The 17,868-nt window shown below is 40.0% G+C and overlaps 1 protein-coding gene across 1 annotated transcript in view; it reads right to left on the reverse strand.

Annotated features, from left to right (window-relative positions):
• The window catches only part of Smp_026540 (putative clathrin coat associated protein ap-50), a gene marked incomplete at its 3' end in the record, with an annotated part of 57,677 nt that extends 55,629 nt beyond the window's left edge, over positions 1 to 2,048 (reverse strand). Inside the window, exons 1-2 of the mRNA XM_018790192.1 lie at positions 1,699 to 2,048; positions 1,447 to 1,665 (exon numbers count right to left, since the gene is read on the reverse strand). Of these exons, the coding sequence (XP_018655560.1) occupies positions 1,447 to 1,665; positions 1,699 to 1,810 (331 nt within the window). The 5' untranslated portion in view covers positions 1,811 to 2,048. The remainder of the gene's footprint in view (positions 1 to 1,446; positions 1,666 to 1,698) is intronic.
• Positions 2,049 to 17,868: the final 15,820 nt, after the last annotated feature.

Below are 17,868 nucleotides of genomic sequence, written 5' to 3' on the forward strand. Positions count from 1 at the left end.
TACTTTCGTGAACCGTGGTAATAATCCGCTATTACGATATCAATACTGTGAAAAAACTACTATCCACTTTTTTACCATGCCCCATTAACTACGGTGAGGTTTGGTAGAAGCTTTCAGATGTTAACCCAGTATGATTTACCAAAATATACTGTTTATCGACTACATATCAGTGAAAAAAATGATAAGAATGTTTACACTGAGCATTTAATAACACAAAATCCCGTAAAAATGTATTTAAACTCCGTGAAGTATCCACACTGAATAATTTACCGTAATAGAATTTCAGTTTAACTGATTTGCTTTTAATAAGTTGTAATTTTCTTGTTTGTCTTCTCCCGAATTGCGAGCTTCTGAAATCCTCGTAACGTCCTGTTTTTATATCACCAATTTATACTTTCTAGAATCGAATCTCTGATGATTAATCTTCTTAATTACTGCTCATATTGTTACTACTTCTATTGTTCTAGGAATTAGTCCGATAATTTTATATCTATACTAACGGGATATTGCAGCTTGAACCAATGTACAAACGTATCAGGTTCTACGTTATGACTAATTGAAGTTGCAATTTGAGATTTCACAGTCAAAACAAACAAAGTAAAGAAGAGGACTCAAACATGACCGCCAATGAAATTCTTTCTGGGTCACATCTGGTAACAAAATCAAGTTAGTGATACATCTATGACTCGATTCGGGCACTTCATGTATGAACATATAAATGAACTGTAAACTGTGAAATTGAAAACTTTCAATTGCTGGCTTTTAAAAACTCCAATTTTCCCACATAATACACAGTAAGAAGCAACAAAAGACCCGGCATAAGTATATGTCAATCTGAGTTGTCACACTTCACTCCAACACAATAATGAGGAACCAACAAGAAAATAAGGAATTAGAAACAATAATGACAACGGGAGAAGTATATCAAAAAAGGTCAACAGAAGTACATGAGATTAGGAAATGGGTATAGTATGATACGTTGACGCCATGATGGGTGGAAGTTTTTGTGGAGCTGAAGGATAACAGTTTAGAGGAATCAACTTTTGATCATTAGGTTGCAGGTACGAATCATACCACACCAACTTTGAATTGGAGAGCCCCCACACAAAATGCGACTCAAAGTTTAATAGATAGGACCATATTTGGTTATTCATGTTAGGTAGTCAACTAGTTTGGTCACTTTCCGGGAAAATGAAGGTTTACAACGCGTCCATGAGACCAGTTTCTCTTTTTTCTTGTGAAACAAGTGTTAGCAATCAGAATTTTCGTAGCCTGTTGGGACGGGAAGATGTTAATCCTATCAGATGTCAGAGTCACTATCTGCAAGCTTTTACGAAATAAACGACAGACCATGAAAAAAACAGGTTTTAGTTTTTTGTTATCAACATATTTTTTTCTAGACTAAAGCACAAAATAAACGGGGAAGAAATATGGTGTCTACAGTACCTTGCGGTGACATGAGAAGATTGACCGACTCCATGATATCCAGAAACAGTTCATTCCTTCTGTATTTTATACCTTCACGGCGCCATCCAATCTGACCAGTAACTTGATTTGTTATTTGAGCAGTCTCCTCTTTACTGGCAGTGCGTGTCCCAGCCTGAGTAATAAGGGATTTTAAAATTCCTGTATCTGTGTTCTGTCCATATCCATAATCAATCACCTCTGTGACAATAATCAGGGAAAAAGTCAACTTACCATCAAGAATTTCGTATATTAAGACGAAGTTATTTTTTATATTTTCCTCTGTAACTCTACCAAAGTAATCCTTCATCAGGTTCAGAAGAGCGTGCAACAGCTGAAAGACCATAGCAGCATTAACGTTACGACGAGCAACAGCACATATCCAGATGTTTGCTCTTTTGACATGAAAGAAGCTTGTCCTTGCTACTATGCTTATGGGTGAGCGAACCTGTTGTCGCGCGTGAATAACATTGACTCGAAAAGCGTCCGCAGCATTTCTTGAGACATCGTCGCGAAATATTCTTGATATTAAAACTTCCCCTTTGTGGTTATAGATAAATATCCCACCTATCATCTTTGTAACGCCTGAAGAGACTCAAGCGCCTTAAAAGTTCACTAAACAATATATACTAGGCAATTAGACTAAGTTTTAGTAATTGAAAAATTGTTTTACGAGTTATTAATGAGCAAATGAATAATAGCGTCAACATTTTGCCAAGTAGTCTGCTCTCAGTTAGTTTAAAGGGTGATTTAAAAAGGACAGTGATATTGTTTTTCGCTGAGTTAATTTACAGTTTTGATTGTAAATTACGCATCAAAACTGCTGTTAAAACCTTATTTGAATTTATTTCACTTAAAATGATATTACACCCAAGTGTTTTGACCTTTCTTTTGTGTATTTATTGCATCAAAGCCTACTTGGTCGACTTTGTCTTGATTGATTTGATCGAGATTTTAGGTTTTCCTTAAACATCCATCGTCTACCATTTTAATTAATTTTTAAGATGGTTAGCTCTACTCACAAGCGTTGACAGCCATAGTGCCTATTCCCTGTATAAGAAGGAATGCAATGTGATGAGTGTAAGAAGTGGTTCCATAAAATGCGTACCCGCTTAAGTCCTACTGCTTATAAAAGGTGCTCAAAGCCTGATTCTCATTGGCTCTGTGTGTTTTGTTGTTCGAGCAAAACATTGCTCATTGAAGAAGCAATTAGCCTTCTGGCACAAGCCAACAAAAATTTTGATGAGGGCTATACCGATAACATGGGTACTGATAACGAAGAATGTGTCAGCGTCGTAAGTGCTGTCATGGCACGTTCCTGACACCCAACTATGCAACACGAAATAGCTTTCTACCCCGAAACAATTAATGAGCGATGAACCCTTAAATATTGATGGCCAAGTTGCTTTAGCAGCGACTGATGATCCAGGTATAACCATTATCGTCCCGAGTAGTTCGAATGTGGATGTTGCGACCGATAGGAAATGGATGACACGAAAACGTGGAAGAGAAGGCAAGATAGCCGAAAAAGCGCACGCTTAGCTGAGAAGTCATTATTGGGCTCACAACCTGCGTCTCAGATTAATCCGCCAAAGTCCGAAAGTAAGACAATACTTAGCCCTATCATAGATGGGACAAGTTTGGTCGACTCACACGACACTGTCACAAGGAAATCTAACGGTAAGGTGCCAGTGGTTAACAAGCAGAATCTGACATCACGGTCGGAAGCCGTGAACACGACCTTTAAAGAAATTAAACACGTTCCTAATTTAATTATTGGGAATCTAGAGGAGTCGAAAGACAATGACCCTGTTAAAAGACACGCACACGATCGGCAGTTGGTGGAATCTGTCATCTGAAGTGTACTGCCTGAAGAGATTTTGAGGTACACATAACAAAAGTAAAAGGACTCGGTAAATGGCTTGGAGGTGAGACCTAACAAAGAAGGATCTTGAAGTTAGTACTCGTGAATTTTGAAGAAAGAGACGTAATATTGAATAGCGCACACGAAACTCGTTAGTCAAATATTCGTCTTCGACCAGATTGGCCGATTGAAGATCGAATCAAGTGGAAGAATGCGCTTACGGAGTTAAAAACTCGAAAGCTAAATGGAGAAACGAACCTTATGATTAAGGGTTTTCGAGTAGTCAGGTCTTGGGAGCCGATGCTTTCGAGACCTGTATGGGTAGAACGTATGATTTCCAAGACACCTTAAATGTGTGCTACACGAACTCGAGATAAAACGTACGAGCCAAGTTTGATGGTGGATGAATTTGGTCCCGATATCAACTGGTTAGAGCTCACAGCTTCAGGTGCGGGTTTCGATAGCGACGTATCAACAATTATTCAGCGTGCACTTGTATAATATATTGTGTAACCGACACATATTGACTTGGAACATGTCCCGTCATTGATGGACTTTATCCTCATACACCACTGTGAGGATGTCGTCGACATTCAACACCTTCCTTCACTGGTGAATAGTGATCACGTTGTAATTTACCTTACGTTTCAGACACATGGTATACAATTTGTATCTGCTCCACCCCATTCCAATATCTAGAGATCTAATATTCCGGCAATCAGAGACTGTGCTATCTCGATTGACCAGTCGGTCGATGCGGATGTACCGATCGAAGACGGATGGAATAAGTTTAAGGCTGCATTCGAGTCCGTAACATCACCTTTTATCCCGTGGTCAGCACGTAAGCTATCACATTGTCCTCCGAGAGTTGTTGAAGCGCAGTAAACACTTCTAGGATTTATTCTTAATAACAGGCAACAAATCATTTAAATGCAAATAAAAAACTCCGGAATATATTTAAAAATACCATAGCCAAATCCGTACCACTTACGAACGACAGTTGGCATACGATAGCCGTACTTGTTTTAAGCCATTGTTTCCGTACGTTAAACGGTGAACGAAAGAAAGTGATGGTATTCCCTCGTTACTGTTACACAAAAATTCAGATTTACTAGCTGAATCTAATATAGCAAAAGCTGAGACTTTTCAAATTATTTCAGTGAAATCTACTCTACGTGTAGTGTTACAACTACTTGTTCCAATCACACCAGCCATCATACCAGCCATAGGATCTGTACGTTTGACTGAGGAAACTGTTCTTCCATTGATAACTAACCTCGAACCTTATAAGATACCGGTCCCCGATGGGTTACATCCACGTTTGCTGTCATCGCTTGCGGACATTATTTCAAGACCGCTCGCGACGCTCTTCAGTATGTCCCTTTCATTGGCTTGACTCCCTAGAGATTGGAAAGACACTATGGTCAGTCCTATATTTGAGGATGGTCTCAGACGGACCGTATCGGCCTGTCAGCCTAACCAGCATCGTTAAGTTACTTGAAAAGATAATTCAAGTTAGTAAGTCACGTAGATTAGTACAATCTGCTAACTCCCGAGCAACATGGGTTTAGTAACAAGCGTTCATGCTTGACTAACTTGCTTATTGTGAAAAAGGATTAGACAGCAGCCCTAGATCTGTCTGTCGATGTGATACTTATAAATTTTGGCAGAGCGTTTGACAAGGTTCCACACTTAGGTCTTATGTAGAAGCTCTCGAGCCTTGGAATAACAGGTGCTGTACAGTAATAGATGAGAAACTTCTTATGTGACCGCAGACAGAGAGTGAGGGTCAATGGAATGCTATCCGAATGGAAGCCGGTCAAAAGTGATGTACCCCAAGGCACCATCTTAGGCCCTCTACTTTTCCTTCTGTATATTAATGAATTACTTTTATTACTTAAGTTACCTACTTACTTACGCCTGTTACTCCCAATGGAGCATAGGCCGCCGACCACCATTCTCCAACCCACTCTGTCCTGGGCCTTCTTTTCTAGTTCTATCCAACTTTTGTTCATCCTTCTCATGTCTGTCTCTATTTCCCGGCGTAATGTGTTCTTTGGTCTTCCTCTTCTCCTTTGGCCTTGAGGATTCCATGTGAGGGTTTATCTTGTGATGCAGTTGGGTGATTTCCTCAAAGTGTGCCCAATCCACTTTCAGCACTTCTTCCTGATTTCTTCTTCCGCTAGACGGAATCTGGTTTGTTGTCTCCCAAAGTAACTCGTTGCTGATAGTGTCTGGCCATCGGATCCGAAGTTTCTTGCGTAGACAACTGTTAATAAACACTTGTATCTTCTGGATGATGGCTTTCGTGGTTCTCCACGTCTCCGCCCCATACAGAAGAACTAACTTGACATTTGTATTGAAAATTCTAACCTTGGTGTTGGTTGACAATTGTTTTGAGCTCTAGATGTTTTTCAGTTGTAAGTATGCTGCTCTTGCTTTGCCGATCCGCGCCCTCACATCTGCATCTGATCCACCGTGTTCATCAATGATGCTGCCCAGATATGTAAAGGTTTCCACGTCCTCCAAAGCTTCTCCGTCAAGTGTAATTGGATTGGTGCATATTGTATTGTATCGGAGAGTCTTGCTTTTCCCTTTGTTTATATTGAGACCTACTGCTGCTGAGGCTGCTGCTACACTGGTCGTTTTCTCCTGCATTTGTTGTTGCGTGTGTGATAGAAGAGCTGGAACATCTGCGAAGTCTAAATCGTTCAGCTGCATCCTACCTGTCTATTATATCCCGTGCTTCCCTCCAAATGTTTACGTCTTCACTATCCAGTCGATCACCAGGAGAAAGAGAAAGGGTGAGAGTAAGCAACTTTGCCAAACATCGGTCTTCACCTTGAATGAGTCGGTGAGTTGTCCTCCATGAACGATTTGGCAGTTTAGTCCATCATAGGAGTTCCGTATGATATTGACTATCTTCTCAGGCACGCCGTAGTGTCGAAGAAGCCTCCATAGTGTCGTCCTGTTCACGCTATCAAATGCCTTCTCGTAGCCAATGAAGTTGATGTAGAGTGATGAATTCCATTCGATTGATTGTTCCACAATGATCCGTAGAGTTGCTATTTGGTCTGCACGCGATCGATCCTTCCAAAATCCAGCTTGTTGATCTCGAAATTGGGAGTCTATGGAATCCTTCATTCTATTTAACAACACCCTGTTGAAGACTTTTCCTGGTATTGAGTGAAGAGTGATGCCTCTGTAGTTATCGCACTTGCTGAGATCGTCTTTTTTTGGTATCTTGATCGGAAGTTTTTTTTCCAGTCTGTTGGTACTTGTTCTTCATCCCAAATCTTACTGAAGAGAATGTGAAGTATCTTTATTATCATTATTATTGTTAACCTTTAACATGCTAACTCGGACTTTTACATGAAAACTGTGTGGCAGGCATCGGATGATAAAAAAAACTGACTGTAAAGGATATGGTTGCTATTTTACTCAATACTCTACTCTCTATATGCACTCTCTGTTCTTCCTCATTTCAACCTTGACTTCCCTCCTTCATTGGAACCTACTCCACCTTGATAAATATCACAACTCATTGTTCTTTATTACTGCATTCTCTCTTCTGGAGCCCCTAATCGCAGTTCACTCTTGCAACATGAGCTAGTATCAATTTAATCTAATAATTTATCATACCTCCATCTGTTCCACTAATAAATGTTAAGCATTGATTATCGCTCATATCCAAATGCCTTGCTGCTCCTCGGTTTCTCTTTTATTTTTTCTCTTCAGAACCTTGCTCTGAGGGTGAAGCTATGTAACTTCTGACATCTGGAACAAGCTTGACGAACGCGCCTTCCCAAGGTCATAGCTCGAACCAGGCGCTCCACAAGCCTACTTTATAACAACTATAAACTTAAAAAGCTGCATTACATAAATACTTAGCACTACCGAAACCCTATTACACTTTTTGCCGAGATTGGATCTGGTATATAACGTGGACGCTATGCCCCTTTGGAAACTATTCTTATGAAAACACATTATATCTGAACCAATGAACTGCTATCAACTTTTATAGATTATAATTACTAAACAAGCTCGCTTGGGATGCATACTGTGAACCAGTATATGTTGTAAATTGTGGATCATGCCTGTAAAAATGGCGTGTATCTGCTATTGCAGAAATATATTATTATTATTATTAATGGCTTTATTCAATATTATAATCTGGTACAATATAGAATTCCCAGCACGAGTTATTCCGACAAGTATTTTTTGCCAAAAAAGAAACAAAACAAACAAAAACAAAAACAGAAATAAAATAAAAAAAAGGTTTAGGAAAATCTGAGTTTATACAAATTATCGAATTTGAGACATGCTTAAGAATACAGGTCATTTACCAGGTCAACTCTAACAGCCTGTTCGTCACAAAGTAAATTTGCAAGGTAAGGTATTACAGAACTTTTATACATTTGCTTGCGTGCATGGATTTTAATGTATTTACGTCTCGTTCTACCAGAAGATATACAAGGAGAAAGATATGAATGAAGCGGATGGTTAGTATCTGATAAGATAACACCTGCCAAGAGTTTGCAAGACTTAAGATGTCTATTCACAAGCATATTACTAATGACTTCAAAAGATTCACCACATACCTTGCAAACCGCCTTCAGCACTCTACGCAAAACAACAAAGTCTTTTCTCAAAAGCCCAGGAAAGAATAATGGAGAACAATATAGAATAATAGGTAATATGCAGGAATTTACAAATCGTAAGAGTAAATGGCGAGTAATCCCAAAAGCATGCAGCCTCTTTATGTAGTATGTCAAACGGTAAACTTTTTTTTGGATAAGAGTAAAACATGAGAAGACCAAGAAAGATCAGAGGAAAAATGACACCAAGATATTTGACCTTCGACACTGTGTTTATTAAGGAGTCTCCAATGGCACAAGCATTATGGGATCCCAACATAGAGTATAGGTTCTGTCCATGTCTCAAGCTAAGGTTAACAGCTTGACATTTAGATGGATTGAGTAAGAGACCATTACCAACAGACCACCTTTCAATACGAGATAAAAACTCATTCATTTCTATAGGATGTAAGGAGGTAGAAATTGGCATACATACAGTGAGGTCGTCCGCATATTTTACAAAAGTGTTTTCTGTGGAAGATGGCAGATCATGCAAAAAGAAAGAGAAGAGCAGAGGTGAAAGAACAGCTCCCTGTGGCACACCTACAGTAGACAGTAAAGATGTTGAACACTTTCCTTCAAATACAGTGTACTGTTCTCTTCCAGAAAGGTAGGAACGTAGCCAATTGGTTATCCAGCTGTCAGTGTCGATGCTAATCACCACATACAATTGAAAGTGAATCACTGAAGGCAGTAACGGCGAATTCAGTAAATTTATCAGTGAAGACAGATAGCGCAGATGATGTGCAGTCTGGAGTCATGTAGATATTGGTAACATAAATATATTTGTATTTATTCAGGTGTTTTGGACGGCACCTTAAAGTTAGACAGTCAATAAAGTCGTTGGAAAACTTGAAACAGGCGAAAGTAGATCGACACCAGTTAACGTTTACAAAAGTAGCTACTCCGCCAGCACAAGTCTTTTTATTGTTTGATCGATCCTGACGATAGATATTAAAATCACGTAATGACACTAAGCAATCATCCTGTAAGTCAGTTAACCAAGATTCTTGAATTGTGATGACACCACAATTACGATACATGTTTTGACTTAGCAGAAATTGGAGATAGTCCACCTTGTTAATTAGTGATCGACAGTTAGAGTTAAGTAGCTCGGGAATCGACATTTGATTGATGTTTATTCTCTTTAAAGCATATTGCCAACCACCACGATGTCTCTTATTGTACTTGTTTGTAATTTTTGCAGCGAAAGGACGTAAGCTTTTTATAAACGCGCCTGTATAGGTTATGCGATTAATAGACATGATGATAGGTTAAAACAAATTAAAAAAGCCCAGGTAACTTGTTGAAATATTTAGATGGCAGAAACAGGTAGCCCAGGTATTCAAGCAGGCCGCCGAATCTTTGCAGTCGCTGCTACATTTGCTTTCAGTGCCTCTGCCGGGATGTTGTCTGGTCCCGCTGCTTTGCCGCTCTTGATTTTTCTGATGGCCATGCTGATCTCTTTAATTGTTGGTCAGCATGGCGGATGAGGTTAAACTGTGGAGAACAATAAGAAGTGAGACTGATCGTTGTCACCTCCAAGCTGACTTAGACGAATTAGTTAGATTGGCTCATGATTGGGACTTGGAAGTTGATTCCAGGAAGAGCATGCTCATGCACATCGGGCACGGTAAAAGTTACTATTGTACTATTGATGGTACATCTCTTCCACGAGTTCAAGAACACAAAGACTTAGGAGTAATAATAAGTCATGACTTGAAAACTACTACGCACTGCAACGCAGCTACTTCTAAAGGTTATCGTGCGTTATGGTCACTTCACCGAGCATTCAAATGCTTTGACGAGGGGATGTTTCGAATTTTATATCCCATCTATGTAAGACCACACTTAGAGTACTGTATCCAAGCAGCTAGCCCATGTCTGATACCGGATACTAAATCACTTGAGCGTGTCCAGCATGTGGGAAGGAAATAAGTGAAGGGTCTTTCTAAACTTCCTTACGACGAGCGTTTGAAACGTCTAAACCTTTTCCCCTTGTCGTATCGTAGGACACGAGGTGACCTTATACTAGCATTTCGTATCTTTACATATGATTTAGGTGTTAATATGTCTTATCTTTTTTGCTTCCTCTAGCACTGATACTCTCTGAGGTCATAGCAAGAAGGTTCAGAAACCGCGACCTAATAAACTAAAGGTGGGGTCCCGTTTTTCTCATCTAGTGGTCAATGACTGGAACGCATTACCAGAACAAGTGGTGTCAGCCCCATCAGTGAACATTTTCAAGGAGAAGATGGACCTTCACTGGAAGGCAATCTGTCAGGATTAACACAAGTTTACCAACCTATTTTCATTATTACTGAAGACTGATTTAAATGATGCTTTCTCTTAACGAGCTCACATGTCCAGTAACACTGAATCACTGGTATCTCTAGACATGAACCTAGGCACATAAAAGAGCGAAAAGAGAAAAGAAATGGTTGATATATCTGAGTTGGCATGCCAAGTCCTTAACAACATATTAATTTTCCACTTGAATAACGAGGAAGTTTCACAGACCACTTCAGTTACTAGACTTAACTATTCGTAAATAGTAGACAGTATGCTTACAACCTAACTCCGCCTGTAGCTCCTCTGGGGGTTACTGCCGGTCCCAAGCCCACACAAAGGAAGAGGGTTGGGCATGGGGTTAGCGACCCCATACCGTAGAAAAGCTAACTCGCTAAAAAAACGCTAACCAGAAAAAATCATTCAAACCATTTAAACTCTGCCCTGGGAGTTGAAGGAATAATTATGACGTCTCATGATGAAAGCCGAAATTTTTCGGAATTCACGAGACCGATGCACCTTCTAACAACCAGAGCAACACTCTTTATAGGTACATGGAACGTCCGACAATGTGGGAGATAGGAAAGACCAGCCAAATAACAATGGAAATAAGGAGATACAACTTGGCAGTACTCGGAATCAGCGAAACCCATTGGACACAAACTGGACAACAAAGGCTAGGTACAGGAGAGATGATGCTGTACTCCGGTCACGAAGGAGGAAATGCTCCACACACTCAGGGAGTTGCTCTAAATCTGTCCAAAGAAGCACGAAATGCACTTGTGGGATGGGAATCTCATGGACCCAGGATAATCAAAGCATCATTCAGAACAAAGAAGCAAGGGATCACAATGAACGTTATCCAATGTTATGCACCCACCAATGATAGCAACGACGATGATAAAGATCAGTTCTATGAAAGGCTGCAATCAATTATAGCGAAGTGCTCAAGAAAGGACCTCACCATCGCTGATGGGAGATCTAAATGCTAAAGTTGGAATGGACAACACAGGATATGAAGATGTAATTGGACGACATGGATTAGGAGAGAGAAATGAAAATGGGGAGAGACTTGCAAACCTATGTGCATTCAACAAATTGGTTATAGGCGGCACAATATGGAAGATGTGAGAACCCGGAGAGGAGCTGACATAGCTTCAGATCACCACCTGTTTGTGGCCAAGATGAGACTGAAGTTAAAAAAACACTGGACAACTGGACAAACAGCACTACAAAGGTTCACTACAGCCTTCCTTCGAGATACTGACAAGCTCCACAAATTCAAGATAACTCTCAACAACAGATTCCAAGCTCTACAGGATCTACTGAAAGAACAAGAAACTACTTTGGAGGACAACTGGAAAGGGACCAAAGAAGCACTAACTTCAAAGTGCCAGGAGGTTCTTGGTCCTATGAAGCATCATCATAAGGAATGGATCTCTATGGGAACCCTAGACAAAATTCAAGAAAGGAAGAACAAGAAACTAGCAATCAACAACAGCAGAACACGAGCAGAGAAAGTCAAAGCACAAGCAGACTACGCAGAAGCAAACAGGGAAGTGAAGAAGAGCATTAAAGCCGACAAGCAGAAATACATGGGAGAACTAGCAACGACGGCGGAAAAAGCTGCAAGGGAAGGGAATATGAGACAACTTTATGATACAACGAAGAAATTGGTAGGAAGATATAGCAAACCAGAGAGACCAGTCAAGGACAAAGAAGGAAAAACAATCACTGAGATTCAAGAACAGAGGAAAAGATGGGCAGAATACTTCGAGGAACTGCTGAATAGACCAACCCCATTGAACCCACCAAACATCGAAGCAGCACAAACTGACCTTCCAATAGATGTCACTCCACCAACGATCGAAGAAGTCAAGATGGCCATCAGACAAATCAAAAGTGGGAAGGCGGCAGGACCTGATAATATACCAGTAGAAGCACTGAAGTCAGACATTGAAATAACTGCAAATATGCTTCACCTTCTAGTCAAGAAGATTTGGGAAGAGGAACAAGTGCCACTGACGAACTGGAAAGAAGGATATCTCATCAAGATACCAAAGAAAGGAGATCTGAGCAAATGTGAGAATTACAGAGGCATCGGTTTGTTATCAGTACCAGGAAAAGTTTTCAACAGAGTGTTGCTGAATCGGATGAAAGACGCAGTAGACGCCGAACTTAGGGATCAACAGGCTGGATTCCGTAAAGATAGGTCGTGCACAGACCAAATTACGACACTACGGATCATCGTTGAACAATCAGTTGAGTGGAACTCATCACTATACGTCAACTTCATTGACTATGAGAAGGCGTTTGACAGCGTGGATTGGAGAACATTATGGAAACTTCTTCGACACTATGGAGTTCCTGAAAAGATTGCCAACATTATCCAAAACTCATACGATGGACTACAGTGCAAAGTGGTGCATGGAGGACAGCTGACAGATGCATTTCCAGTAAGGACCGGAGTCAGACAAGGCTGTCTACTCTCCCCATTCCTCTTCCTTCTAGTAATTGACTGGATTATGAAGAATTCGACATCTGACGGGAAATACGGAATACAATGGACCTCTCAGAATCAATTAGATGATTTGGACTTCGAAGATGACCTAGCCCTCCTCTCTTATACACATGAACAAATGCAGATGAAGACAGCAAATGTAGCAGCAGCCTCCGCATCGATAGGCCTCCACATTCACAAAGGAAAAAGCAAGATTCTCAAATGCAACACGGGGAACACCAACCCAATCACACTTGATGGCGAAACTCTGGAAGAGGTGGAATTATTCAAGTACCTGGGGAGCATCGTTGATAAACAAGGGGGATCGGATGCAGAAGTAAGGGCGAGGATTGGCAAAGCAATGGCAGCATTACTACGATTGAAGAACATATGGAACTTCAAACAACTGTCAACTAATTTCAAAGTCAGAATCTTCAATACGAACGTCAAGACAGTTCTACTGTACGGAGCTGAAACGTGGAGACCTACTACGATCATCATCAGGAAGGTACAAGTATTTATAAATAGTTGTCTACGCAAAATACTCAACATCCATTGGCCAGATACTATCAGCAACAGCGTTTTATGGGAGAGGACGAATCAGCTTCCAGCTGAAGAGGAAATTAGGAAAAGATGTTGGAAGTGGATAGGACATACAATAAGGAAGTCACCAATGTGCATCACGAGGCAATATCTAACTTGGAATCCTGAAGGGAAGCGGAAAAGAGGAAGGCCAAAGAACACACTACGCCGGGAAATAGAAGCAGATATGAAAAGGATGAATAGCAACTGGAAAGAACTGGAAAGGAAGGCACAGGACAGAGTTGGATGGAAAATGCTAGTGAGCGGCCTATGCTTCTTGACGAGGGGTAACAGGCGTAAGTAAGTAAGTAAGTAAGTAAGTAATGCTCACAACCAAACCTCCTATTCTACATTTTTTGCCGCGACCCACAGGCAGATAATTTGAAGAATCGATCGATTTAATATACGATTACGGTAAATGCATCAGAATATGTGTTCAGTTTTATTTATCTGATTTTATGCAGGTATCATACCTCGTATTTCTTCCACTGGATGATGAACAAGTCCTCTGTACATCGTCCAGGACCAAATCATTCTATAGATATCACAGGCAACATAGTTGATCTTTTCTCATTTCTCACAGCGGGAATATATTTATCATATTATGAACAAAGGGCTGGTGTACAGATTTTCACACCGAGTCATCAACTCTTGGAATCTGTTACCTGAGGTAGTCGTGTCTTTACCTTCAATTGACTCACACAAGAGAAGACTGAACACTCATAGAAGCAAACTAGGCCATACATAGACCATAGGCCTTCTGTCCTTACCACATAAGTTTGAATGTGAACAAACATGTCTCTGAAGGTATGATCGGAGACTAAACTTCAGCAAGTGTTCTATGGAATCCATAGAGAGGTTTATTGATTCAGTTTTATGTTACATATAAACCGCATATATCCTACAGAGTATAGATCTATTGTGTGTAGACATTTCACCGATCATTAGAGCTTAGTGTCAAGTACCAGCTTTGTGTTTTATCTCTGGATACATTCCGAAACATTTTCATCTCCCGAAATGAAAGAAGGGGCTATGAGTTTGAGCTAAATATCCTAGGTTAAAACTGAAACTGAATGTTGGATCTGGACTATAAACTTTACCTTAGCAGTTCCCAGCTGCTTGACACAAATAAATCATCTATCAGAGGTGATGGGGTCATACTTTAAGCATCTTTTTCTCTCAGATCTCAAGATTTCTCATCCTCTAGGACAAGAGTCTCAGGTGTATTACAGTTCAGAAGAGGGAGTAATCGAGGTTCCTGTCTAGCAGGTGGAAATTGTCGACGTCATGAAGCCCCAGGAACTCTTAACTGTTTATTCCTCCAAGCCGTCGAGTGGGCTATCAAAATGAGTGCTTACTACTTTGTTCACGTCGGTAAACAATGGGAACTCTTTAAAGGCTTCTGTTACACCCATTAATTGACGTACCTGTGGGTATGCCTCGCCATGATTAATTCGCTATTGATAAGGTTCTAAGAAGACTGTTAGTCATTTGATCTGAAATGGGAACACAAGGAACGGAAATCACAACAGGAACAACTGTATGGGGCCAGATGTCCACAGTTATGATATTTAAACCAAGAAACTTAGAGTCTTTGATGCTTTTCAATTGTGTCGGTTCTGTTAAAGCCGAGGATCTGTAGTGGTATTGGTCCTAATCGCACAATCGAATTATGAATACGTAGGGGGACGGAATTAGACTTGTTCAAACATACAGCTTCACCAGTGGTATCGTTGTTAAACAGACCATAACACTTTCAGCCAACTATACACCTAAGGCGATTGATGCGAATTACGATGACCATTAGAATAAGAACATTATGGAACAACGTAAGCAGTTTACACCAAAACTAATGCTGAAGCGAACCGAATTTATTTTTTTGGAAATACTTATGGATAACGTTATGTAGATAGTGTTAGATAAGTGGAGTCTGAAAATGTCACCAAAATGTTTAATTTACTCCTAAAGAGTATTTCTCCACACTCCATAAGGGTTCACACTCATGCTTGAAAAAAGGTATCTTTCTCGAGGACAAATAGCGGCTACCGTACAAAATAAATCAAATATAATCATTCGAGATAATTACTAGTAACAATGAAAGATAAAATTCAAATCCCCCTTTTAATCGTAGAAAGCCGAACTCTTTAAGCCTAACTCGCATCCGATGTAAAATACCACCTAAATTCATTAGCTTATGGCTGGGAATTAATGGAATCTTCCCAATAATACTGATGACTGGTCGTATTAAAAACCACTACACATATCAGAAGGGATAAAACAAATCTTCACGTTTGTTTGATGAAGCTTTTAGTAGGACACAACAATCTTGTTAGACTTTAGGTCTAAGATCGCTATCGCCCATCTTATCTAAGCTACTATTCCAACAGGTCTGGTGTGCCACAGTATAGACCCCAAAATCAAAGAGATTTTTAGTCGCCGAAACCCTCATCAATTTTCCGGTTTAGATAGAATCCAACGTACAATAAATATCAAACTTTTTTCCTCTTGATATGCACTTTAATTGTTCTTTTTTTAAGGGTAGGTAACTTTTTCAGTGGTAAAAGGTCTAGTCATATTCCTATACAAAGGTGTTATAAGGTGTAATAGTCCTATTACTGACTTATTTCCATTCTCTTCACGATCGTGAAGGTCACGAAAAGAGGAAATGACGAACCTTTCTGTAAGTGGCACAACAACTGTATGCTTTCTGAAATTCATGAATGATTACCGCAATGCAGATCTTGTAATACAAACTTACTGGCTGCCTAGAATAGTTGAATTCCCTCACTGTGGCCATCTAGATAACTCAAAACTGTTCTATAGAGTTGTTCGTTCGATGTTTCGTGTGAAACTAAGGGAGTGGATACCTGTTAGAGTTTTCGCGCTGGTGGGTACCCCTCGTTCTACCAATAGAAGTGACCAGACTAGTAGTGAATCGGTCTTTATTTTAAATCTTGATGAGTACAATGGAGCAAGAGGTTGTCTTTTCAAACACTCAAGGCTTTTCCAAATTCAATATACAATAATAGGAAATAGAATCCAATTACAAAATAAGGAGGTGAATGAATACTTTAGTTTTAATATTCTGATGTTTAGTTATGTGTTTGTGGTCAACTCTTAACGAATCTACCTAAGTTATTGTATTAGCCTCCTCCTAGAATCGACTTCCATAAGAATATCGGTTAGATCAACCTACCCGGCGATAACATGTCAGCTCGGCTTCCGCAGTCTAAAGGCGAACTGTTAACTCGATCAGTGTTTGACGTCATTTACCCTGACTTCTCAAAAGCTTTTGGTAGGGTCAACCATGTATGTATTATCAACAAGGTAAAACGATCAGGTATCAAATCTCCTTTTAATTGATTGACCCACTTCATATCTAAAAAATTGACATTTTAGGGTCACGATTAACTTCACTTTCTCCCAGGCTATGGAATATCCTAGTGGGGTCCCTCAGAGTTCAGTACAAGGACTTCTCTTCTCGATTTATAGGAACGATCTTCCACAACAAGTATCGTCTGACTTACTGCATTTTGCTGGTGTGAAACTTTGGAGAGAGATACGCAACCAAGAGGATATACTAGCACTTCAGGAGGATCTGACTCGACTTCAAAGTTGATCAGACGACAACGGACTTACCTTCAACACTTCAAAGTGTAAAGTAGTCCATCTGCAACATGTTGCAGACTATAGTTACAACTTAGGAAACTCCTCTCTAGAAGTATCCTAAGTCGAAAAATATTTAGATGTGTTGGTACCCTACGACTTGAAGTCTTACGCTAACTGTGACAAAAACGCTTTTCGAGCAAACCTTCACTGATAACACTGAAGCACATTTTTGGCCAGTTTGACGGTAGCACTTTCCATATAATCTTCAACAGTTTTATCCGCCCTCACTTAGAGTACTGAAACATAGTATTTCATTACTCACTCCAAAAGGATAAAGGCACTCTGAAACGTATCCTACGGCAAGCCACGAAATCAGTTCGGGGACTCCAATTCAAGCGTCATGAAGAGCATCTCTAATCATTGAACTTTTACCCATTAGAGTAAAGCCATATCAGAGGTGAATTTCTAATGACTTACAGTATCCTTAACACTTCTGGGCATCTCCTTAAATACCTACTTAGGCTTAGTCCCAACACCAACCTTAGTAGTAACACTCAGAAACAGGAGACACAATACACCAGAACGGACTGTAGACACACCTACTCCTTAAGAATAATCAAATGTTGGGATTTGCTGCAGGCTGAGCTAGTTCAAGCGATTTCCCAGGAGTCCTTTAAGAGAAAACTTGACATATTCTTAAGGACTAAGGATAGCATCTTAGTATAACTTACCAATGTCCTTTTCTTTTTCCTCTTTTATCACAATTATACCTAGGTTTTTACTTAAAGTCATGGGTGATTCGCTGCTATTAGATACGCAAGCCAGTTAAGCGAAAGCTTCTTCTATTCCATCCAGAGCCATTTTCAGTTGACGTTTTGAGGTTTGAATTAGGAAGGCGGAAGTTCTGACAGTAGCGTTACGTG

This window comes from Schistosoma mansoni, chromosome W (assembly GCF_000237925.1).
Source record: "Schistosoma mansoni strain Puerto Rico chromosome W, complete genome".
Classification (NCBI taxonomy): Eukaryota; Metazoa; Platyhelminthes; class Trematoda; order Strigeidida; family Schistosomatidae; genus Schistosoma; species Schistosoma mansoni.